General features: G+C 50.7%; 9 protein-coding genes and 2 non-coding genes across 11 annotated transcripts; 8 read left to right on the top strand and 3 right to left on the bottom strand.

Annotated features, from left to right (window-relative positions):
- Positions 1-547: 547 nt before the first annotated feature.
- On the top strand, positions 548-808 carry AtWU_00464 (uncharacterized protein; the record flags this gene model as incomplete). The annotated part of the gene is made up of 1 exon (XM_035495580.1): positions 548-808. The coding sequence occupies one exon, from the start codon at positions 548-550 to the stop codon at positions 806-808; it is 261 nt and encodes an 86-aa protein (XP_035351473.1).
- A 200-nt stretch (positions 809-1008) lies between these two features.
- Positions 1009-3194, bottom strand: AtWU_00463 (GMC family oxidoreductase; the record flags this gene model as incomplete). Its single annotated transcript, XM_035495579.1, has 6 exons — positions 1009-1055; positions 1113-1614; positions 1672-2548; positions 2604-2633; positions 2682-3064; positions 3111-3194. 6 exons carry the CDS (start codon positions 3192-3194, stop codon positions 1009-1011), a joined length of 1923 nt encoding a protein of 640 aa, XP_035351472.1.
- Positions 3195-5010: 1816 nt separating this feature from the next.
- Positions 5011-6060, top strand: AtWU_00462 (sterol desaturase family protein; the record flags this gene model as incomplete). Its single annotated transcript, XM_035495578.1, has 1 exon — positions 5011-6060. One exon carries the CDS (start codon positions 5011-5013, stop codon positions 6058-6060), a length of 1050 nt encoding a protein of 349 aa, XP_035351471.1.
- A 374-nt stretch (positions 6061-6434) lies between these two features.
- AtWU_00461 (ketopantoate reductase family protein) lies at positions 6435-7466 on the top strand (the record flags this gene model as incomplete). The annotated part of the gene is made up of 1 exon (XM_035495577.1): positions 6435-7466. One exon carries the CDS (start codon positions 6435-6437, stop codon positions 7464-7466), a length of 1032 nt encoding a protein of 343 aa, XP_035351470.1.
- Positions 7467-8031: 565 nt separating this feature from the next.
- AtWU_00460 (MFS transporter) lies at positions 8032-10311 on the top strand (the record flags this gene model as incomplete). The annotated part of the gene is made up of 4 exons (XM_035495576.1): positions 8032-8142; positions 8240-8790; positions 8863-9981; positions 10038-10311. The coding sequence occupies 4 exons, from the start codon at positions 8032-8034 to the stop codon at positions 10309-10311; spliced, it is 2055 nt and encodes a 684-aa protein (XP_035351469.1).
- Positions 10312-10582: 271 nt separating this feature from the next.
- AtWU_t19 lies at positions 10583-10666 on the top strand. Its single transcript is given in 2 exon segments — positions 10583-10619; positions 10632-10666. It is a non-coding gene; the product is annotated as a tRNA-His (tRNA).
- Positions 10667-11458: 792 nt separating this feature from the next.
- Positions 11459-13668, top strand: AtWU_00459 (putative poly(ADP)-ribose polymerase PARP; the record flags this gene model as incomplete). The annotated part of the gene is made up of 6 exons (XM_035495575.1): positions 11459-11525; positions 11583-11696; positions 11747-12016; positions 12069-12914; positions 12968-13050; positions 13099-13668. 6 exons carry the CDS (start codon positions 11459-11461, stop codon positions 13666-13668), a joined length of 1950 nt encoding a protein of 649 aa, XP_035351468.1.
- Positions 13669-14548: 880 nt separating this feature from the next.
- Positions 14549-16144, top strand: AtWU_00458 (cytochrome P450; the record flags this gene model as incomplete). The annotated part of the gene is made up of 1 exon (XM_035495574.1): positions 14549-16144. The coding sequence occupies one exon, from the start codon at positions 14549-14551 to the stop codon at positions 16142-16144; it is 1596 nt and encodes a 531-aa protein (XP_035351467.1).
- A 424-nt stretch (positions 16145-16568) lies between these two features.
- Positions 16569-16640, bottom strand: AtWU_t18. Its single transcript has one exon. It is a non-coding gene; the product is annotated as a tRNA-Ala (tRNA).
- Positions 16641-17570: 930 nt separating this feature from the next.
- Positions 17571-19518, top strand: AtWU_00457 (cytochrome P450; the record flags this gene model as incomplete). Its single annotated transcript, XM_035495573.1, has 7 exons — positions 17571-17769; positions 17829-17958; positions 18014-18205; positions 18266-18417; positions 18472-18716; positions 18778-19049; positions 19131-19518. 7 exons carry the CDS (start codon positions 17571-17573, stop codon positions 19516-19518), a joined length of 1578 nt encoding a protein of 525 aa, XP_035351466.1.
- Positions 19519-19732: 214 nt separating this feature from the next.
- On the bottom strand, positions 19733-23353 carry AtWU_00456 (putative MFS transporter; the record flags this gene model as incomplete). The annotated part of the gene is made up of 9 exons (XM_035495572.1): positions 19733-19944; positions 19996-20158; positions 20242-20540; positions 20591-20916; positions 20973-21122; positions 21707-22320; positions 22375-22922; positions 22980-23088; positions 23147-23353. The coding sequence occupies 9 exons, from the start codon at positions 23351-23353 to the stop codon at positions 19733-19735; spliced, it is 2628 nt and encodes an 875-aa protein (XP_035351465.1).
- Between the last annotated feature and the right edge of the window lie 615 nt (positions 23354-23968).

The following is a 23968-nucleotide window of genomic DNA, read 5'->3' as shown; positions in this document are numbered from 1 at the left end:
GGATCACAATAAAAGGCAAAATACAAGGAGATTCATTGCTCATGTAATGATACTTATGATTTCTAAGCTTTCAGGGATCGGGGTCTATGTGTACTTTTGAGCTGTCCCACGGCATGCCCGGACAGTTCTCATGTCTTCCGCTAGCGAGAGCTTGGATCAACACTCCCCAGCCCGCGTCCTCAATTCCAGTCGCAGCATTATGGCCTTGACGTCAATTGCTATATAATCCTTATGATAATGCCATATTATGATAAGTATCTCCTCGGAGTCCAGCATTCTGTCCGGTTTCTGGAAGTTCCAGACTATCGTCATTTCCACGTTAACTGGTAATTAGTGTAGCCGGGATGATATACCAATGATGTAATAGTGGCCATTTCCAGATACAACAATCAGTATATAACCACCACCTTTGCCAAGCATACATTAGTATTCCTATCATCAAGATCATATTCACTTAAACAAAACACGCGTCTTGATCAATTTAGAACACATCACTTACCACTCTCAATACCCTCCACCTATTACAATAATCCCACCGCTACCCATCATGGCCGACCAACCCCCCATGGGCCGCGACTTCATCGACGCAAAGAACGTCGACCCTATCGACCACAATGACCAAACCGACCCCGAAGACTCCGCCAGTCAGCCTCGTTTCCCCGGCCCCGGTTCGAGCACAACTGCCCCTTCCACCTCGAAGCCGCATTCGAACAAGTTGTTGAACAAGCTAGATCCGCGATACGATAGTGATGTTTTGGAGTCGGAGAAGCAGGAGAAGGAGAAGGTGCAGCGGAGGGGTTGGGATTAATCCTGCTATGATACTTGACATGTCAAGATAGATGGGAGGGAGAGAGGAGGATGATGGCTTATGATTATGTATACATGTTTTCGAATTTCCGGAGATGCTCTCCGTGATAATATGTGCTCATAAATTATGATACTCTGGTTATATATTGTACAATATACGAAGGAAAAGTACGAAAGAGCTCAAGGTATGAAGGATAGAAATCACGCCCCGTTAATAATTTCGTTGGCGATCTTCTCCGCGAGCATATCTGGTCCGCGTCAGTCTATAATCCAGATCGAAACACAAGGTAAAAGGCATAACTTACAGACGGTAGACTGGGGATGCCCCGGCGGCAGGAACGGGAATGCAGACGCATCCACGACTCTCACACCCTGGACTCCATACACCCTAGCCTGACTATCCACCACCGCCATCTCATCATCAGACGTGCCCATCTTGCACGTACAAGCGGCGTGCCAGAGCGTCATGACGTTATCCTTGATCCACTGGAGGATCTGCTCGTCCGACTGTACCTCCAGACCGGGGTTGTACTCCTTGCCAATGACGACTGGCGCCATGGCCTTGCTCTGGAAGGCCGCGCGAACACGCTTGAACATGGCGATGGCGACTTCCTGATCAGACTGAGTGGCGAGCCAGTTGGGGTTGATGACGGGGAGGTCATCGGTGTCAGCAGAGCGAAGCGTAATGTTGCCGCGGGATGCCGGGGTGATGAGTACCGCCAGCATGGAGGCGTACTGGTAGCCGTCTTCGGGCTGGGTAGTGAGCAGATTAGACACATTGCCCATGTATCCGGCGCCGGAGATGTACTGTATTGCATTAGCGTGTCTGTAGTATGATGCATACATGCAAAAAATAACACGTACCTCGGCCTCAGGCCAATCACTCGGGAAGGAAGCCAGTTGCTTGGTAGTCTGGCTGCTGAATGCACTACGCAGGGCCGCTGGGATCTTCTCCCAGGCAAGGTAGTCCGAGATAGGGTTAGTAAGTGGGCCGTTGCCGAAGCCGACCATATTGATGAACTGGCCGACGATACCCAAAAAGTCATTGGCGATCGCGGTGAAGGTCTGCACGTTAACACGATATGAAGGCGCAAAGAACGGGTGATCCCACATGTTCTGACCCACGCCCGGACGGTTAGCCACGACCTGAATGCCGTGTTCCTCGAGCTGGTCTTGCGGACCAACTCCAGACACCATGAGCAGCTGGGGAGACTGGAAGGCACCCGCGGAGACGATGACTTCGCGGTTTGCCTTGACGGTGAAGATGTTACCTCCGGAGCCCTTGACCTGCACGCCAGTCGCCTGTTTCTGGTTGTTGAAGATGATCTTCTTGGCGAGGGTGTTTGCGTACGTGGTCAGTGTGGACGGTTTGTTCGCAAGGAATGACTCCTCGGAACTACTCCGGATCTCGCCGCTGGGGTCGATGGTTGACGCGCAGTACTGGCCGCCCATCAATGAGCCAAGATTGAAGTCCTGCGTCTCGTTGATGCCAATGGCTTTCATGCCGAGGTCCATCCATGTCGAAAAGGGCATCGCATAGTTCGCGTACGACACCTTCAGCGGACCACCAGTGGATACATACGCGCTGGCATCATAGCCAGCGGTGGCATTCTTGGCCCGGATTTGAGTGTTAGGGGGAGTGAATTTCACACTGGTCTTGTAGAAGGGCAGCGTCTGGTCGAAGGTGTAGCTGCTGTCGTTGACGGCAGTGGCCCATTGCTCCATGGACTCGATGGTTGGCCTGGCAGACCGTTAGTGGAATCAATCATGAAATGTTTTTGAGCATAAACACAAACCGTTGATAAATCATAAAGTTCATCGCGGAGCTGTATATGCGTCAGCTTTGTCCCATCTGAGCAATATGCGACACCTACGATCCACCCCAGCATTTCCCTCGAGCATAGTGAATGGACCGGCCATTCGCACCAGGGACATTCTCTGCGACGAATCCCCAGTCGTGAGCAGCAGCTGTTTCTGGATCCGACCCAACTGGAAGCACGTCCGCAGCAGGCACCTCGGCCACCGACTCGAATTCATATGATCCTCCAGCCTCAATCACTGCCACCTTGAAATTCTTCTGCGCCAGCCGAGTTGCAATAGTGTTTCCACCTGTACCGCCACCAACGACCACATAATCGAATTCCGAATCACCAAACAGGCCACGCTCGTCATAGTTGTGCGAAAGAGTGTCAGGGTTGGCAATGGTCCCGGTGACCATGCACTGTAAAGCGAGTGACAAGAGAACGCGACGGATCATCTTAGAGAATTAGTATCACGATATAACACGCTGCGGGAGGACATACAATGAGTGAATCCGAGGGAGCGACTGGGATGGACACGGAAAGAACGACGCGCTTGGCAGGGAATGGTGTACATTCCGTCGGCATCAGGGGTTAAGTATGCTGCATGATCCCCTTCGGTCCGACCAAGCTGAAGTGCTACCTACCATTTCGAACTAGGTTTCACCTTCCTGACCCCTGTCTGGATGTAAGTTTACAATCACAATCGAGCACACGGACATAGGGTTCCTGATGCCAGAATGGGGTCAGGATGAAACGGCTATCCGGGCGGGTGGAGATCCCCCGGTCGGAGATGCAGTTCAATCAGGTATGGCCGCCTCATTTATCGGGCGGGCGGGCGCAAATTTGGGTCGCCCACATGGATTCTCCCAGCAGTAAATAGTATAGCTCAGAACCTAATGTTTGTTGCTCCTGAGTTCTGGTTATATTTGGCCTACTGCGTTGTTTGTTTGTTTTCCGGTCGGATGATGTGTTAGGGTTCAACGGTCGTCCGTTATAACAGCTTTCTTGCATTACATTACCGTCTGTTCCGATTGATTATCTTGAGATAAGGATCGTCTGCAATACCATGATTGAGATGGTATTCTCTTCTTCTGTTCTTTCTGGCTACTAAACTGGCTGTACACCAACACAATGACTGAAAATCAGGCGTGTAGGTCACTCGTTACCCCTGGCTAGAGCAATTTCCCGTATCCCTTTCTGGTGACAATCCAGGGCCACATACAATGACCTCTACATGTGTGTGGAATGGTTGTAGATATACTATGAGTCTTGTAAGTGAGGATGTAAAAAAAAGTAGGATAAATCGTGCTATTGATGCGTTGGTGGCGCCTACACTTTGTTTATGCATAAATCAACGTGTTATAGGCCCACACTTCAGTACAGTCAAGTAAAAGTACTTTCAGATCAACAACTGTTTACCAAGTATGGGCCCAATTCGACAAATTTCGCTAGACTTCGAGATTTGCCCCTACGGACTGCTTTTACCACTTTCAGCAGCGTCATGTTCAGGTGGTTGCTAATTGCCCAATCCCGAGGCCGCTGCCCAGATTTCCCAATGCGGTAATGGTCGCGAACCACTCTGCTGCAAGCTACAACTTCGAGTCGCTGTCACATCTGTCCCAACACCATCATTCACTGGCCTGTCTTCAAAAATATAGTTTCGAATTCTTCCGATGCATAGTTGGGATGTAATTTCCTTCATGGACCTGATCAACCGTACAGGTTTTCTCACGAGCAAGCAATAGGCACCATCATCCAGGATGATTCCTGACGGCTACGACAGATCACAGCAGACCCTGAAAGGCTGGCAGGCTGACAGGCTGACGAGATACTGCCAGCCCCAAATAGAAGCCATGTGTAACGATGAGATAAGACGACATACTGTTAAGAAGCACCATCTCATCAGCCCCGTGGCAACTGGCCAAGTGGAGAGAGCAGACATCACATATCGATCAATGGCCGCAATCAGGCTTCCAAGCCGCATGCCACTTCATCCCAACATTCCAGACACAAATCCGAGGCACACCTTATTCCCAACAAGAAGCAACCTTCATGTGTCAAGGATCCTCAGTTGAGTCAAGCGCTGAGCCGCTACGCCAACCAACGACGGGCCTTCTTTTCGAGTGATCTGCAAAGCCGCGGCGATTTCCCCTCGTTAAGCGGCCTAACGAACCCCAAAACTTAACCCGTTCAGAACATCCGATGCCCACATGAACCCCCCCCGGATTCTCAATCACATGCGATTGGCAAGAGAAACTTGCCTATTTGCGTTCGGAGATGGCCTCCCGCTGCAGTGTGAGAATCCGGCACTCCAGCAGCCCTATATAACCCATCCCACCCCCTCCTCCCCCCCACAAGGGTATCCTCGCAGATGAGTTGACCACCACCCTTACCACCCATCATGAGCGGTACACACCCTAATCCTAAGGATTCAATGAAGTCTACATGGCGCCGGCTGGATCGCGCCGAGTGGAGCGTCTGGCACTGGTTCTTCGAGATCCTCGGCGTGCACCCCAGCAACCTCGACAAGGAGGTCCCCGTGCATCCGAAAACCGAGAAGGTTCCCTACATGAGATCATGGTCTCAGCACCTCTGGATCCTCTACCATGCCCTCCTCCCCCTCGCCGTCCACCACGTCTACGTCTCCTACACGGGCCACAATTTCACCGCCGTGGGCGCCTTCATCCTCTACTCCGTCGCCTTCAAGCTCATCGCCATCCACCAACTCCAAGTCATGCGCCGCATGGGCCACGTCCTCGGTTTCCTAGACGGCGACCAGCACGGCCGTGACGGCGTCCCCGACGTCGGAGTAGCCAAGGTCGTCCGGTCCCTGCTATCGACATCAACCTTCCGACCCATCATGACCGTCTTCCTCAGCTACCGAGTCAGCCAAGCACCGGCACAGATGAGCTGGGGCTGGCTACCACTCGAAATCGGACTATACGGCATCATCCTCGACTTCTGGTTCTATTGGTACCACCGACTGATGCACGACGTGGGCAGTCTCTGGAAATACCACCGGACGCACCACCTGACCAAGCACCCCAACCCACTTCTAACCCTATACGCGGACACAGAGCAGGAGTTCTTCGACATCGCGGGCATCCCGCTCATGACATACTTCAGTATGAAGCTGATGGGAATGCCGATGGGGTTCTATGAGTGGTGGATCTGTCATCAGTATGTGATGTTCACGGAGTTAGCGGGCCACAGTGGATTGAGGATGCATGCGTCGCCGCCATCAACGCTGGATTGGTTGTTGAAGTTGGTTGGAGCGGAATTGGTGATTGAGGATCATGATTTGCATCATCGCAAGGGATGGAAGAAGAGTCATAATTATGGAAAGCAGACTAGGCTGTGGGATAAGATATTTGGAACGTGTCATGAGCGGATTGAGAGTCGGGAGGAGAATGTGGATTATGAGAATCCGGTTAGGATGCCGATCTTTTAGTCTTGTGTGGGGGAGGGAATTAGAAGGGGGGAAGGAAGATATGTTCTTAGGGATGGGTTGTATTTATGGATGGGAAAGATTTGTGATTTATTGTTCATTTTTGCGGGAGTTGTATATAATGATGGAGACTAAGTTATGAATATATGCCTTGTTTATTATCTAAAGTATCAATTAGAGTGATAAACATGGGGTGCAGGAACCAGAACCTTGTACTAAAGAACAAGGGGCACTGCCCCGCATGCCTCTCCGCAAGCGAAGGCCACCCAAAATAGCCGCGGAGTTATTCCCGGTGAAACAGATGAACAAAACATTCCAATCTTCCCACCGATCACCTCACCTGATCGCCAATTCTACCATTGTGTGACACATGCACAATGGCATCCCAGCGGATTCACCTCATCGGACTTGGAAGCATCGGGACCCTTATCGCTCACTCGCTTCGCTCCCTCCCCGCGCCCCCGCCTATTACCCTTCTGCTCCATCGCGAGTCAACATACCACGACTTTCTCGCTCAGGGGAGCAAGCTGCGTCTCCAAATTGGAGAAGACGGACCAACACAAGAGAGTACCGGGTACGACGCCGAACTCCTACAGGGTGAATCGCCCATCCATCACCTAATTGTAGCGGTCAAGGCGAGCGCAACCATCCCCGCTCTCAGATCGATCCAGCACCGGCTCGGACGGCATTCCGTTATCTGTCTCTTCCAAAATGGCCTAGGCCAGATCGAAGAGCTCAATGAGCGCCTATTCACGGACCCGCTGACACGACCGACATACATGTTTGGCATTATGCGCCATGGGGTCTACATTAAAGCGCCGTTTGAAGCTGTGCTGGCGGGGCTAACCGGATCATGCGCTCTGGGGATCGTCAGCGATGGCCAGCAGGCATTTTCGTTATCATCTTCATCAACGGCATCCGCCCAATCTCGATTTCTCATCGACCGGCTGGTCGAAGCACCGATCGTCCGATGTTCCGAAATGCCGTGGATGGAGCTCCACCAGGCCCAACTGCTGAAACTGGCGACCAACTGTGTGGTCAATCCATTGACGGCACTGCTGGATGTGCGGAACGGCTCGCTGTTAGCTAACCCCGAGCTGCAGGAGATGCAACGTCAGCTTCTCCAGGAGATCTCGCTGGTGTTCCGTCGTCTTCCGGAGTTCCAGGGTCTACCCGACGTGCAGGAACAATTCTCCGTGGCCAGACTCGAGGAGCAATTGATTGGGAACATTGAGAAGACGGCCAGTAATTCCAGCAGTATGCGCGAGGATGTGCGAGCAGGTCGAGCCACGGAGATTGCGTTCATCAATGGATGGATAGTGCGACGGGGCCAGCAACTGGGGCTGGAATGTCCTACAAATCTGTGCCTGACCCAGCTAATCCTGGCTAAGACTAGCCAAGGGCGCTAAGCCGGCGAGAAATTGGTGTGGAAAGGGGACACTGGGTCCAAAACAAAACAAGCATAAGCCCCCCAGCAGGCTGAAATGGTCCACAGTCCGTTTTCAGTCTGCGGTATCAGGGTTAGACCAGCAATAGACAGTACACCGGTAGTCGCTAGATGACCACTACTGTACTTCTCATGAGCATGCTAATTAGTACTAGTATATATGTCTTGGATAAATGATAGTCAGGGGTTCATTGATGGATCATATGCCCACATTGAGCAGCATGTTCTTCACCATCAGGCACTTGGGGGCCATTGGGCACGGCGTCCATTACTAGAAGCGGATCGATAGTGCCAGAGTGGTCTGGCTGGCGGATCGAACCAGGCGAAAATTCCATGCAAATCCTGCAAAAAGATTTGCAGGCCTGACTAATGACTCGTGCGCGTGACGTCAGGGAGGCGGAGTTCAGCCTTGGCGTTCGAGGGGCTCTGCATCAGCTGCCTCAGGCAGATATCACTCGACCCCTCAGAAATCTGGCAAATATTGAAAATTATGAACGAGACATGCACCATCATACTCAACAGACATCATGGAAGCCATATACTCCCAGTTGAATCAGATTTCCGCCTGGAATCCCTCCTGGCTTGTCCCCGATGATCATTCAATCGGCAATCGCAATGAGGAATGGCAGCCGTTCACGGTGGGTCTCCCGAGTGCAGGACGGATAAATCGGATGCTGGCCTAGGAGCCACACCAGTGGAGGCAAGCAAGCTGTTTTCGTTTATTATTCAGGCTAGACCCCCATCGTTCAGTCTTTGTCTGTCCCTATCGGTCTTTCTGCGTGCAAGCAAATCCTGTTGTCCCTGACTCCAGGGCCCCGTCGTCTAGATCAGACCAGATCCTGCTCCCCGCTGGCTGTCAATATGTCTCCCATCGACGAGCAACTAGAGATGGCGGAGGTCGATGCTCGGCCCCATACTAATGGCGCGAGCAAGGAGGAAGGCCTCGAGAGGCCATCATCTTCAGGCACCACTGGCTCGACCAGCTACAGTAGTTCGATTGAATACAACCCCCAGCTGCACACTCTTCATTCGCGAAACACCGAACTCGACCTTGAGCGTCATCGCACAGCCACTTCCCATGCCCTAAGCAGGATCGAAACCCAACGGCTTCAGCATCAGTTGACCGTGGGTGAAAGCGTCAAGTCTCGCGCCTCCCGAGCGCCCTTACCTCGCATGGGCGCCAACAAGGATTATCCACCCCCTCTTCCCGATCGAGAAGACTATGTCGTCGAGTTTGACGGCCCCGAGGATCCTCTATACCCCCAAAACTGGAAACTGGGGACGAAGTATGTCAACTCAACCCTGTCGCGCACAAAAGCCATGTTGATCGGCTGAATACTGACCTATGACTCGCCTAGGGTTTACATCAGCGCCATCCTCGCCTTCACCAGTATTTGCAGTACCTTCGATTCGGCTATCTTCAGCTCCTCAACCACCAACGTTGCGCGAGTGTTCGGTGTAGGCATCGAAGTCGCCACCCTGTCGAGTTCATTGTATATCTGCGGTTATGCGTCCGGACCCTTGGTGTGGGCACCCCTCTCCGAGCTGAAGGGACGGAAGCCACCCATTGTGGTAGCTATGTTGGGATTCGGTATTTTCAACACTGCTGTCGCCGTCGCCAAGGATCTGCAGACGATCATGATCTGTCGCTTCTTCTGTGGTGTCTTTGGCAGTTGTCCGCTGGCGGTTGTGGCTGCCGTTTTCTCCGATATCTATAACAACCGCACCCGTGGTGTCGCCATTGCCATGTTCTCCAGCACAGTGTTCCTGGGCCCGCTTCTGGCTCCGTTTATTGGTGGTTTCATCAACTCATCATACCTCGGTTGGCGCTGGACCGCCTACATTCCCGCGTTCATGGGCTATGCCGCCTTCGTGTTGAACATGTTCTTCTTGAAGGAATCCTATCCGCCGATTATTCTGGTCTCGAAGGCTTCGGAACTGCGCCGTCGCACAAAGAACTGGGGCATCCACGCCAAACAGGAGGAAATCGAGGTTGACTTGCGGGAGTTGCTCGTCAACAACTTCTCCCGTCCCCTTCGGCTTCTCTTTGGCGAGCCGTTGATTCTGGCGGTGACAATCTATCTCAGTTTCATCTATGGCCTGTTGTACTGCTTCCTGACAGCCTACACACTCGTCTTCCAGGGCGTATACGGCATGTCTGCTGGTGTTGGTGGACTGACACTGTTCGGCATGGTGGTCGGTTTGCTCATTGCGGCCTCCTATATCGTTTTCGCTAGTCGGGGGTACAACAAGAAGTTAGAGGCCAATGGGGGCATTCCCGTCCCTGAATGGCGTTTGCCGCCTGTGATGATTGGTGGTGTGCTCTTCGCTGCGGGACTGTTCTGGTTCGGTTGGACCGGTTTCACTAAGAGTATTCATTGGATTGTACCCACACTGAGTGGATTGTTCACTGGATTTGGTCTGTTGATCATTTTCATCCAGCTGTTCAACTATTTGATTGATACCTACCTGATGTTGTAAGTTGCCTTGCCTTATTCCTTGCTGATGAACCCTATTCTAATCAATCTTCCAGTGCCGCATCGGCTATCGCAGCGAACACGTTCTGTCGTTCCCTGGTGGCAGCCAGCTTTCCCCTCTTCTCACGTCAGATGTTCAACAACATGGGCATCCAATGGGCTGCCACGCTGCTGGGTTGCGTGGCGTCTATTCTGGTGCCTATTCCGGTTGCTTTCTATTTCTATGGTAAAAACCTGAGGAAGCGGAGCAAGTTCGCGCCGTTTTATGATAAGGTTGCCGAGTCTCATGCGGAGGACCCCGTGGAGGAGAACGGCGTCGCGGAGCACTAAAGTCAGCATTAATCAACAAAAGTTTTGCATATAGCTATTTGGGCGATTGCTATTTTTCATACCCTGTACATCATTAATGTTAATGTGGATAATAGGAATATTGATAATGATTAGACGCGCGTACCCCGTACAATGTTTGGTAGCAGTGTTGTCGTTCGGTGTTGAGATGTTGGCGGCAGATGCTATCAGGACTGTTTGCTTGTTCCTTTTACCGCCATCTGAGTCCTTCTCGTTTATGTAGGCAATGATAGCAGCAAATTTATGTAATCAAGGTGCTGTAGTGTAGTGGTCATCATGAAACGTTGTGGTTTTCCGCAGCGCCGTTTCGACCTGGGTTCGATTCCCAGCAGCGCCAAAACTGGCGACTGGCTTGATTACTTCTCTTTACTTTTTGCGTCTCGATCAGTGATGATGTTTTTTCATCTTCATCAGCATCCCCCTTTTTTTTTCTGTCTTACTTGTTTCTATTGTATTCATACTCTGTTCTTTCACAATTTTACATTGTATATATATACTAGCTGATCTTCCTCCAGCCATCTGCCAAATATGAACATTTGAGATACAACATGGCTACAAGCAGAATAATGTCCATCTCGCACAATTGTGGCTGTAGCTTGGTCTTACAATTATGAGAGTCCTTTGCTGCCTGATAAATTAGACCCTGAAGATCTCGCACACCCAGTCAACTAAGTAATTAAACTTCCAAGGAGCCCTCCGCACAGGCAGAATCACGTGCGCTGCTGGTGCCTGGAAGCCCACCCAAGCTCCGACCAATCACATCTCATCTGCCTCGGCAATTCCCCCAGAGCTCAGGCAGCAGCAGCCACGGGAGCCTCAGGCTGGGGCATTGCAGACAAAACAATATCACCGTCCACTAGATCTCCGCCTCATGCTCACCTCTATATAATCATGTTTCTCCCATCTCTCTTGTACTTCTCTTCTAAGCATCATATCACGAGTACCTTCCGCTATCCGGAACTACTCCCCTCCGCCTCTGATCCTCCTGACTAAAATCTGACGACATAATTGCTCTTATCTGCTACTCTCACTATTTTCCTATTGCCTCAATTTCACTGAATCTCTTTCCTTCTATCTCTCCCAGTTTCATCCTTCCTCACAACTCACATCTCACATTCTACTCATCACCATGACCGGCCAAGCTTTCAAGGGCTCGGTCATAGCCGTTGCTGGGTCCTTTCGCGGCTATACACAAGGTGAGCATGACTGACATCACCGCCAGCAGTCACATACTGACTCCACTCTTACAACAGCACAACTAAAGACTATCGTTCAGCGTCATGGGGGAACATTCAGCTCAGCGGTAACAGAAGATTGCACCCATCTAGTGACCACCCAGAGGGAAGTGGACAATAAGAGTGTCAAATGTGAGTACAAGCCGGGCCCTGTCTGTACAACTTCTCCTGACAAATTTTAGACACACAGGCTCGCAAGGTCTATACCTGCAACATCGTCTCCCTGGACTGGCTTATCGAGTCAGACAGTGAAGGAAAGAAGTTAGATGAGAAGAAATTCCTGATGGGCTCCGACATCAAGAAAAATGATGAACCGGAAAGTCCAAAGAAGCGTACCTTAGAAGAGGCTCTGGGAATCAATGAGGATGGAAGTACGAAGAAGCTCAAGGATGCACAGACGGTTGGCGCCAAAGGAATCAACGTCCCTGTTGATGAAACATGTCCTCTTCGAGGTAATAGGCACCAACTCTTGATCATATTGGAGGAAACTCTAACCGTGAATAGTGACTCACACCGTATACATTGATCCCACTGGCCTCATCTGGGATGCGACCCTTAATCAGACGAGTGCGACTAACAATAACAACAAATTCTACCGCATTCAGCTTCTCCACAGAAACAACGAATTCAAGACTTGGACCCACTGGGGCCGGGTGGGCGAACATGGACAAAATGCTATACTGGGTAATGGCAACTTGGATGAGGCAGAGTATGAGTTCAAGAAGAAGTTCAAGGACAAGTCCGGCTTGACCTGGGAGAAACGCTTGGATCCACCAAAGAAGGGTAAGTATACCTTCATTGAAAAGAACTACGAGGACGACACAGAAGACGAAGACGAGGATGAAGACAAAGTCGTCGCGAAGAAACCCACCAAGCCCAAGGTAGAGGAAGTGAAATGCACCTTATCACCACCTATCCAAGACCTCGTGTCATTCATCTTCAACAAGGATCTTTTTCAGTCCACCATGGCTTCCATGTCCTACGACGCTCAGAAGTTGCCTTTGGGAAAACTGAGCAAGCGCACTCTCCAGAACGGTTTTCAGGCACTGAAGGATCTATCAGAGCTTATTGCCACACCTGCCCTGGCGAGTACAAGATATGATACTAGCTTTGCTGCCGCAGTGGAGCATCTCAGCAACCTATATTTTACCGTGATCCCCCATGCGTTCGGACGCAATAGGCCCCCAGTGTTGAGCACCGACACATTGCTCAAGAGAGAGATCGAATTGCTGGAGGCATTGACGGACATGGAAGTTGCGAACAATATCATGAAAGAGGCCAAGAACACTGATACAGTTCACCCTCTCGACCGTCAATTTCAGGGCTTGAATATGCAAGAGATGACACCATGTACGTCTTATCTCTAGAGCCTCGTTCCTTTGACTTGTACTAACTCTAGGCAGTGGAACACAAATCAACCGAATTCATTGAGCTGGCCAACTACCTCAACCAGTCTCGCGGTCACACCCACGGCATTCAATACAAGGTTCGCATCTGATGTACCTTATCAAATGAACCAAGCTAACCGTAACAGGTCATAAACATCTTCCGCATCGAGCGCCAAGGCGAGAAAGACCGGTTCCAATCATCCCAGTACTCCAATATCAAGAACTCCTGTCGCCGTCTCCTGTGGCACGGATCCCGCAGCACCAATTTCGGTGGTATCCTCAGCCAGGGTCTACGTATTGCACCGCCCGAGGCCCCCGTCAGCGGGTACATGTTCGGCAAAGGTGTCTACTTCGCGGACATGTCGACCAAGTCAGCGAATTACTGCTGCTCTTGGGGGAGTGGAAACCGGGGACTACTCCTCCTTTGTGACGTTGAGGTCGGCAATCCCATGTATGAGCTGGACACGGCAAGCTACAACGCGGGCAACGAAGCGAAAGGGCAGGCCAAGATTGCTACCCTTGGTCGCGGTCGCTCGATCCCTGGTGGATGGAAAGATGCTGGCTGTGTCAATGAAGATCTGAAGGGGGTGTTGATGCCCGATGTGCAGGTGCCAACCACTAATGCTAACTCGAGGGGGCTGATGTACAATGAGTACATCGTGTATGATGTGGCGCAGATCCAGCAGAAGTATCTGTTCCATGTCAACATGCGGTAGTCTGGCTCTTGTTTTAGATTTTGGTTTTATGGTATGGCGCATATATTAGCTTAGCGGCGGCATCTGGAGCGGATTATGGCGTTGAGCAAGATCTCGGGGTTTGTTTCATAATATATCGGCCCGGAATTAGGGGTTATGGTTTTAGCTGGCGCACCTGCATAGCTAGCACCCTACTTGGCAGGCTTGATTGGGTATAAGAATATGAATTGGATCATTCTCAGCTGACGATGATAAATTATCTCAAGGCAACGAAGTATCTGACTGTATCTATTGTTCACCTCGATCCTCAAGATCCTCCAAAGGAAAGAAGTAGGTAGGGCACGTAGGCAGCAGCAGCGAAGGATCTGTAGGCTGCATGGCTACAGTAAATTTCGCAACAAACCATAATGCAACTCAAGAATTATGTATGCAGTCCAGGCAACACACATCCAGTTTGCTGACTACTGGGCCCACCGACTATCTTCCTTCTTATCCATACTAACACTATTTCCCCGACGATCCCCCTCCTAAGTGATGACCAAACAGACCGCTTACCCTGCCTATATAGGCATTCACAAAGAGAAAAAAAAACCCCCGAAATGATCAAGCATAAAGTCAACTATATTAGAAAATGTAACGAAAAGAAGAGCAGGCATGGGGTTCAGTAAGGGGTAGATAAGGACACCGAATGGCCATGCAAAGGAATATTGAGGATTTAATTCTATTGGATGGTCCTTGATGCTTACATGCATCTTGCGAACCCCCATCTCAGCCTGCATGAGAAAGGGTTCGTGCGCTTAGAAATGAGCCGGAGTACCGAGCTTATAAGAATAAACTCCATCCCCTCCAACCCACAATCCCTTGCCTCAACCCCGCAAAGGGAATCTCATCCTCTCTCATCATGCTAGTCTACCTCACCAACTTTTTTATAGCATGGCTCGCCTACTTTTGGCGACCGAAACAACAGCCCTGCGGCAGCCTAACACTGCCGCATATACCCGGGATTGACATCATATCCATGACCCGCCAAGAGGTCCATAACTACAGCGTAGCAGCCTCTCCGCCATACAGTCTCGCGGATGTACACGACCTCGACTTCTGCAACGTTTCCATCACCCTGACTCACCCCGGTGAAAATGACACTGTCGCTGTCTCCGTCTGGCTCCCCCTCGCCAACTGGAACGGCCGTTTCCAGGCTACTGGTGGCGGCGGCCTCGCAGCCGGCATCATCGGCATGGCCTCAGCTCGCCCAGTCAGCCAGGGCTACGCAACAGCTGCAACAGATGGCGGTCTCACCTTGAATGGAACCAGTAATCCCCAGACGGGGGCCTGGGCTCTGCGCCCCAACGGCTCCATCAACACCGCTCTGCTAGAGAACTTCGCCCATCGCTCCATCTATGACATGACCATCATCGGGAAGACCCTTACCGAACGCTTCTACGGATCTCCGCCAAAGTACTCCTACTGGAGCGGCTGCTCTACCGGCGGCCGACAGGGATACTTCGCCGCAGCAAAGTATCCGAGTCTCTTTGACGGAATTCTCGCCGGTGCACCGGCCCTCAATTTCCCCCGTCTGATCGGATATATGTCCTGGCCGCCGGTGCATATGTTCCAGTCCGCAGCGCCGGCGCAGTGCGTCTTTGACACATTCCTGAGAGCAATCATCGAAGAATGTGACCCACTCGATGGAGCCACGGATGGGTTGATATCAGATTACAACCCACAGAGCTGCCTATTCGATCCCGAAACACTTCTCGGCCAAACGGTACCATGTCCGGAGATGGGTTCAGATTCCCCAGTAACCATCACAGCCCAGCACGTCACCCTCGTCAAGCAAGTCCTGCAAGGTCCCGAACTCCCAGATCACCCCAACCTCTGGACAGGACTCCCACCAGGCGCCTCATTCCGCGGAACGGCAAACACCGAAGTAATCAACGGATCGATCGTTAGACCCGTCCCCTTCTTCCCCATCATCGGCTGGATCAAGAACTTTGTCTTCCAGGACCCGAGCTACGATGTATTCGATATGAATCTCGATGACTTCGACACTGTCTACCGTCTCACGCTGGACGGCTACAACGGCATATTCGGCTCGGATGATTTCACTCTCTCTGATTTCCGTCGCGCAGGGGGGAAGCTGTTGACCTGGCATGGGTTGGCGGATGAGCTGATCCCAGCGTCGTGGACGAATGCATTCTGGGATAGGGTTGATAGGAAGAACGGTGGAGATGCGGATGAGTTCTATCGAGTGTTCCTTGCGCCGGGACTGGGACACTGCTCGGCCGGGTATGGGCCGAAACCAGTTGATCCGTTGGGTGCATTGGTGCGCTGGGTGGAGGAAGGGAGTCCTCCTGATCGGTTAAGTGCGGCGACTGTCAGGGCGGATGGGACGGAGGTGACGAGGGAGTTGTGTCGGTATCCGGCGACGTTGGTGTATGATGGGCATGGTGATGTGAATGATGCGGGGAGTTTTTCATGTCGACCCAGAGAGGCATGATGATTATGATGTTATATATATTACTATATATTGCCGTGGTATATGAGTACGCTTAGAGGTGGAACTCAAGCACTAGCCTAAGGCTGATTGACTTGAAATAGAATATGCTTTCGGGGCTGAACGTTGTTATTGAAATTAGGTGTTTCACAGTGTGAGTATGTCGGGCTTCAGGTAGGCTATCTAACATTGCATGATTTACTCCGATTTGATGAAACACGTACTGGTATGACTTACTTTTGCCAGACAGTTGCGGCATAAATCTTAAGAATCATGGTAATTGGGTGAGTACTCTCAAGGAGTAGCATGTCTGCATGGTGACCGAGGTGAGTCTCGGATAGTGCCAATCTCAAGTCTCCATCTCGGGAGGAGTGGATACTGCAATGGCAAAAGACAACAACCACCACCAAAAGAAAAATGCAAAAAATGGAGCTGCGGGGAATCGAACCCCGGACCTCTCCCATGCTAAGGGAATATTATACCACTAAACCACAGCCCCATTTGTTGAAAGACAGGGATATACATTTGCTATATAATATGAGTCCTACCATAGATCGAAGGAATCAAAGGTGACAGGTGGTTGTGGTGTTGACAATCCACCTGGAGGGCGGCTGGTGGTCAATGAATTCTTAGTATTAGTTGCTTGGTCAGAAAGCGGATGTCTAGAGTAATTTCTAAACGAGTTGATGAGGGATGATTGAACGTGGTTTGTGATGAATGGCATTGTTCAGGTAGACAGCTCATCTTCGGAAATATATTCCTCGGGCGTGCTGGTTTGCTCAGGGTTAGCCAAAGTGAAAACCAACAATATTGCTTAACCCTCGATCATCAGACAGAGGTTTTCTCCAAATATGAGGAGAGCTGGCGACTCGACCAACATGTGATCCAGTTTCGACACATATTGTACGACTAAAAGGTACTTAATTCCACAAACAATGCATTCCAAGCGCATTCAAGAGAACCGAACCTCTCAGTTACGTGCAAAAGTCTACGAGAACTTGGACCTGTCCAGCCAGATATCCTTACAACTGCGGGGAAACAGGTAAGCGTCAGCGACAAACAATCCTGAGAAAAGAGTCAGCCACCGAGAAGCACCAGGCAATTACAAGGTCCCACACTTGTAATTGCAAAAGCGACCGTAGCAGGCTCACGATGGCGTTCTGCAACCTTGATCGGAGGCCGCTTGTCGAGGCCACACCAACCACAATGCATACCCGAGAGCTGAGCAGTTGAACTAATGCACCATCCATGCAGCATCTCTGATCAGATGTGGATGCGATAACACAGAGACCAATAAGAAATATATTAATTATGCAATACCGGCACGACCCCTCCTTCAGCTACCCTACAATATAAAACAGTCGGGATCTCGCCCAGCTAGCCCACTGTCCTCCTCAATGCTATTATATTCGATCCCCCTATCGCCACCATGCCAGTAACGTTGTGGACGGGCGTCTTCGTCGCCCTTACGAGCGTATACATTTTCTTCTCATTCTTTACTCGCAAGAGCAAGCATCTGCCTTTACCTCCCGGTCCCCGACGAAAGCCTATTGTGGGTAATCTCTGGGATCTGCCCGACCCAAGTCAGCAAGATTGGCAGCACTGGCTGAAGCACAAGGATCGCTATGGTACGACCAAGCACTCAAGTAACTCTGAAACGAAGGGCTGCATGTCTGACTGCCACCAGGCCCAATCAGTTCCCTCAGCATCATGGGCCAAACCATCATCGTCTTGAACGATGCCCGACTAGCGGTGGAACTACTCGAGTCACGATCGTCGATCCACTCCTCGCGTCCACAGCAACACTTCGCAGAGATGTGAGACAACAAGACCTACCTTATCATATTGCAGATCAATTGATGAATTGTACAGGGCGGGCTGGAACAACGTCCTCGGAGCGGTGAAGCAGCCTCAGCGCATCCGAGCAACGCGCAAGAACCTGCATAGGGAGATCGGATCCAACAATTCGGTCGCTCGATTCAATGAGATCCAGATAGCGGAAGTGGGTCGGTTTCTACTGAGGGTACTGGATGCGCCGGACAAGTTGATGCAGCATATACGCAAGTTGAGTTACCCCTTACCATACATCAGTATCAACCATTAAGACTGAACCAAAACCACCAGAGAGGCGGGCGCAATCATCCTAAAAGTAGGATACGGATATACCATCGAACCGCATGATCAAGACCCGTTGGTTGATCTGGCCGACAAGGCGATGGAGGATTTCTCGATGGCCATGCTTCCAGCCACATGGGCAGTGGACTTTTTCCCACCCCGTAAGCCATAGCCCGCAGCTATACAGGAACAAACCAGACTGACTAGTTAATCAGTGAAGTATCTTCCAACCTGGTTCCCAGGTACAGAGTTCATGAAGATCGCACAACGCTATCGAAAGAATGTCACGGCATTCAGCGATATCCCTTATGCATTCGTGAAGGAACAGATGCGTACAGGCCGCTTCGTACCGTCTTTTCTCTCCAACCTTCTTGAGAGCAGTGCTTTCGAGCCCGGATCCGAAGAAGAGAACACTGTCAAGTGGTCTGCTGGATCGCTCTATGCTGGGGGAGCTGATACGGTAAGGACCCTCCGTCCTCCTTGCTCCTAACCCAATGCCGTACTTACTATTCAATCAACAGACCGTCTCCTCCATAGCCAGCTTCTTCCTCGCAATGGCTCTCTTCCCCGAAGTGCAGCGCAAGGCACAGGAGGAAATCGACACCGTGATTGGAACAGACCGACTGCCGCAGTACGGAGACCGGGAACAACTACCTTACATCAACACCTTAGTCAAAGAGACGCTCAGATGGCATCCAGTCGTACCTATGAACGTTGCCCATACCTCAACCGAGGATGATGTCTGCGAGGGATACTTCATTCCCAAGGGATCGTCAATCCTTGCCAATATATGGTCAGTTCTCCCCATTATCCCTTTCTGATCCGGAAGACTCTAACAACCCACCACCAACTGACACCCTTGAAACGCATACAGGGGTTTCACTCACGACCCAGCCGCCTACCACGACCCCATGACATTCAAACCCGAACGGTTCCTGGGCCCAAACCCAGAGCGAGATCCCCACTTCCTTGTCTTCGGATTCGGTCGTCGTGTCTGTCCGGGGAAGACTCTAGCTGATGTAAATGTGTATTTCACCATTGCCCAAGCTCTCGCTGTCTTTGAGATCTCAAAGCCAGTGGAGAATGGGGAAGTCAAGGATATTCGACCGCAGTTTCTGCCCGGTGTCATCAGTCACCCAGCGCCGTTTAATGTGTCTATTCGGCCGAGGAGTGCGAAGCATTTGGAAATGCTTCGGTCATTGGAGAAGAAGTATCCTTGGGAGAAGAGTAATGCGGAGGATTTGGGGAATGTGCAATATTAGAAAGGAGGTGGTAGTGGATTCCTGGTGTTGGGAGCGGGGATGCTGGTGGCTATAGCTGTTGTATATCGACTGAGTAGAGGGTATATTCTATTTAAGGCCAGTAAAGCCCATGGTATATAATGTTACAGTAGTATCTATATAGGGATATCATATCCAAGCAGCTGTAAGCAAGGGGATGTCATATACCAATCACCAACAAGCAGATGCACCCGCCTTATGACTTCGTCTCCTCAGTATTCGGCCGTCTGAGCCCCTCCATCAACCACTCATCGAACAAGAATTCTGTCGCAGTCGGCTGATCCTCTGCATTCCACTGCAATGCCTTCCGAAGCCACCGGAAGAATCCCTCTTTATTCTCCCCTGGAATGTCGGCACCTAAACTTTCCAAAGAAACATCCGGGATCGGCGCCAAGTCCTTCCACTTTCCTACAGATATCAGTTAAATTGGACTTGAGATAAAAAAGTACTTGGTCTTACCCTGTTCATCCCAGAAAACATAAGCCAGTTTGCACCGCTCGCGGAAACTCGCTGGAGGAGGTCCCATGAGCGCTATCATCTCCGCAAGGTGTACTCGGTCATCGAAGATGCCATCTGGGTTTCTGCCGTCGAACATGTGGCGAGGGCTTACGATGTCCCATGCCTATAATAAAAGATTCAGCATGGAGATAGGGCGTAGTCTATACCAGCTGCACTAGCACCTAGGAATTTGGGAGAGGATCTTACCACCATAGCAACATTCCAAATATCAACCTTGTAGCCCCAGCTCTCTTTCAAAACGACTTCAGGCGCTCTGTACATATTCGGCATAATGTCGTCGCTGTTCTCAACATCGCCAAAGCGGGCTTCTCCGAAATCACAGAGTAGGGGTAGGCCACTCCCTCCGGGGTTATAGACAGTAGATAGGTAGATCGTTCTGTCTTTGAGCACCTTTCTAGGTGATGGATCATTGACTTCCCGCTCTTCGAGATCCTCGAGTGTCTTAGCATCTGGGATAGGGAGGAGCAAGTTCTTCAATTGAAGATCTTTTCTTGGATTAGTCCGACTATTAAAGATGTAGAAGTAGGGGGTTTACCAGTGTGCACTATACGAGCAAACGAGTGCAGAAAGTCCAGAGCGATCAATAGCTGCCTGATACAAGACTTCATCTCATCCAGAGTCATGGTTTGCCCAGGGATGTATTTCTGCAGGAGTGTTTCTGCACTCATACCCATAGGTTCATGAACAAGACAAACATGAGGGCTGTGGGGCCCGGTGATGGTGAAATAATCGAAGAGCTTGCGAATGAGATCTCTCCCAGGATGCTCTACTTCTGCAGCATCCATACGGTTGTATATCTCTAGCTCATGATTCTTTTTGTGACCAGTAACATAGACCTTGAGAGCAACATATTTTGAGTCACTTCGATGACATACTGTCAGGGGTAAGCTAAGCAAATTGGGGGCTATCAGACATACTGCAGGTCGCGACCTAACCATACTGTCGAAGTCACTCCGTAGCCCAACTTGGCCAGTACTTGGTACCTGTTATTCAACACTTCGCCCTGCTGCACGGGGTAGTACTTTTCAGGCCGGTAAGTAGGGAGAGTTTCTTCCTCAATCTCTATACTGGGATCAATAAGGAGGTCTGTAGTGGGGAATACTCTCAAGGAGGACTTCCATTGCGAAGAGTAACGGATTGTTTGATAGGACGCGCGTGTGATGATACGGAGATGTGGTGTTGGGGTACGTATACTAGGATAACAAGGGAGGTGTAACTTAGTGTGAGGTATTCTTAAAAGACGGGCGCATTTGGTGATGCGGCCTGCCATGGGGATAACCGTGGTTAAGCTATCTATCTTATCTGAATAGATCGTGTTGTTGACGGGTCGGTGGAGCGCGAGATCCATTCAGCCATCCAGAAAGGGGGATGGGCATTGTATAGATGACATAAGCAATATAACTTGCATATGCATAGCTATGCAGGTGCTGATCAAGTTGAAAGAGTTACGTGGAGAGTATACTTGAATGTGATCCTACCGAAAATCTACAGAAAGAGCATAATAATGCTATAATTACGCAATATTGTACAAAAACACTGGGAGAAATGCAAGGACAGCACACATTAGGCAACCGAGACTTAATATGAGCCCTTACCGGCTGCTATATAACTTTTCTTAAAGCTCGCATCTTCCTCTCTTTAATACACATACCGGAATCTCGTGTTCTCTTTATCAGTCAAACCAGCCCACTTGGCCTCATCCACCATCGAATCCTCCACCTTACCGTACCGGCTATCCCGTCTCCGGTTCTCCCACACATAATATGCGAACAGCACGACAGACATGACAGCTGCCGCAGCCTGGGTGGCCAGCACCGCAATCTTCGCGGGACGGTATTCAGGGGCATCGCGGGCCTGGAAGGTTTGAGGCCCGATGATGTTTCCGACCGAGAAGGAACCGGCGATCAGAGCACTGCTGAAAGCACGCTTCGTATGACCGGCACAGTTGGCCATGGTCCACTGGTACAGGATGGGAAGGGTGGCAACAATGGCATTGACCAGGTAGATACCAATGAGAACACCGGCCTTGTTGCTCTTGGGGAGGAATGAGAGGAGGCCACCGCCGATAATGCCGGGGATGGTGCAGAAGGCGTTCCACGCCCAGCGGTGAGAGGTTCTGCGGATACCAAAGCCAACCAGAAGGGTGAAGAAGATACTGACGATGCCGGAGGGCATGTTGAGAAGGGCGGAAATAGGACCGGAGTATCCAAATCCGGAGATGAGAGTGGCGGAGTAGGTGGTTACGACACCGCTAGAAACAGAGATCTGGCACGAGATTAGCTTGGAGTAAAGAGCAAGATGGAATAGAATCATTCTTACGAGGATGGTGATCAAGACCAACAGCCAGAGCTGGATGTCGAGCACAGCTTCCCAGATTTGCTTAAGGTTGATGGAGCTACTCCACACTCCCGTCTGGTTGACACTGACGTGCTGCAGGAGAGCCACCTTTTCTTCCTCAGACAGCCACTTGGCCTTCATGGGGGTGTCGGGAATGAAGAGTAGAGTGAGCACACCAATCAGCACAGTGGCCAAGCCAATGACCAGGAACATGATGCGCCATCCGGCAAGGGTGGCCCCGTGGTGAACATGCTGGAAGCCAAAGGATACTAGACCACCAATGATCTGGGCTACTCCCAAACCATTATACCAAAGGGTGAATCGAGGTGCTTGTTCGCTTTTTGTATAGTATTGACTGCTGATGAGCATCAGAGATGGTCCAATCGTGGCCTCGAAGATACCTAAGAAGACACGGGCAGTGAGGAGGGTCGCATAGTTTTTGGCGCCTGCGGACGCTGCAGCAGCAACTCCCCAGAGAGCGACATTTGCACCGAGCCACTTGGCGGCAGGGACTTTCTGGAGGCAGTAGACTGATAGTGATTAGATATTAGCACGGTATTTATGTTTGTTGAGGTAAGAGGACATACTATTAGGAGCCTCGGCGATCAGATAGGCCAAGAAGAACCACGTTGCGGTGTTGGTGTACTCATTCCCCGCGAGGTGGAGTTCCGTTTTCATTCCCATGACGGCAGCATACTGTGTCCCCCCTTGCGTCAATGAGGGGTGTGTTGGCTGGAAGCTTGCGACGACTCACGTTAAGCATGACCTTGTCCAGAAATTGCAGCACATAGCAGGAGAACATGAAAGGTATCAAATGCCAGTCAATCTTTCGACGCAAAGCCCGCAGATCGATCTGAGAGCTGTCGGGGCCGACCGCATGGCCCTGAAGGTATTCCACAGCATCGTCGGTGCAATCCACAGGCAGAGCCTGTGAAAAGGCACCCGGCAACTTCTCCTCCATGTTATATCTATAATATGTTGCTAAAGGACAGAATAGAGACAAAAGCAAAGAGAAAAGACAAGGGGGGGTTGCGGGAAATTAATCGAAGAATTAGAAGTAGTCAGAGAAAGGAATGCTGGGATGGGAGGTTACATGCAGGATCCTGCAGGCAAAAAACCACGGGAAGTGCAACCGGATTGGCCGCAGGGATACCATTGGGTTCCAGTAGTTATAATATATTTGTCAAGATAACTGCCTGGCCACTTCATCTTGCAGAAGTTTGCAAATGCTCTCAAGTCTACGCTAGACCAGGGCTCGAGATTTTAGTGCGCGCGATTCTGCCCTGATTCTTCTGGTCGCCGAAGGATTTTGATTGCGAACCCACCAGGATTCATATCATTGAGTACGGTTTTCTCGGCATGACCGAAGTTAATTGCTGAAGGATCATGATTCCGAACCCTCCTTCAGCTCTAAGGACAAGATTTTACCCCTTGTTGTAGGGCTTCAGCATGATCCTGCGAAGCCCAGGATCGAAAAACTCCCTCCAGCCAGCGCACATCACGACTTGCATAATCACTACGCAAATATCCTCTCTTCCTCATGCCTCCTCTCTCTTTCTCCTTGATATTCTACATT

Source organism: Aspergillus tubingensis (assembly GCF_013340325.1).
Source record: "Aspergillus tubingensis WU-2223L DNA, scaffold_1, whole genome shotgun sequence".
NCBI classification, from domain to species: Eukaryota; Fungi; Ascomycota; class Eurotiomycetes; order Eurotiales; family Aspergillaceae; genus Aspergillus; species Aspergillus tubingensis.
The sequence above is the reverse complement of the archived record's forward strand: the minus strand, read 5'-3'. Positions and strand labels throughout refer to the sequence as shown.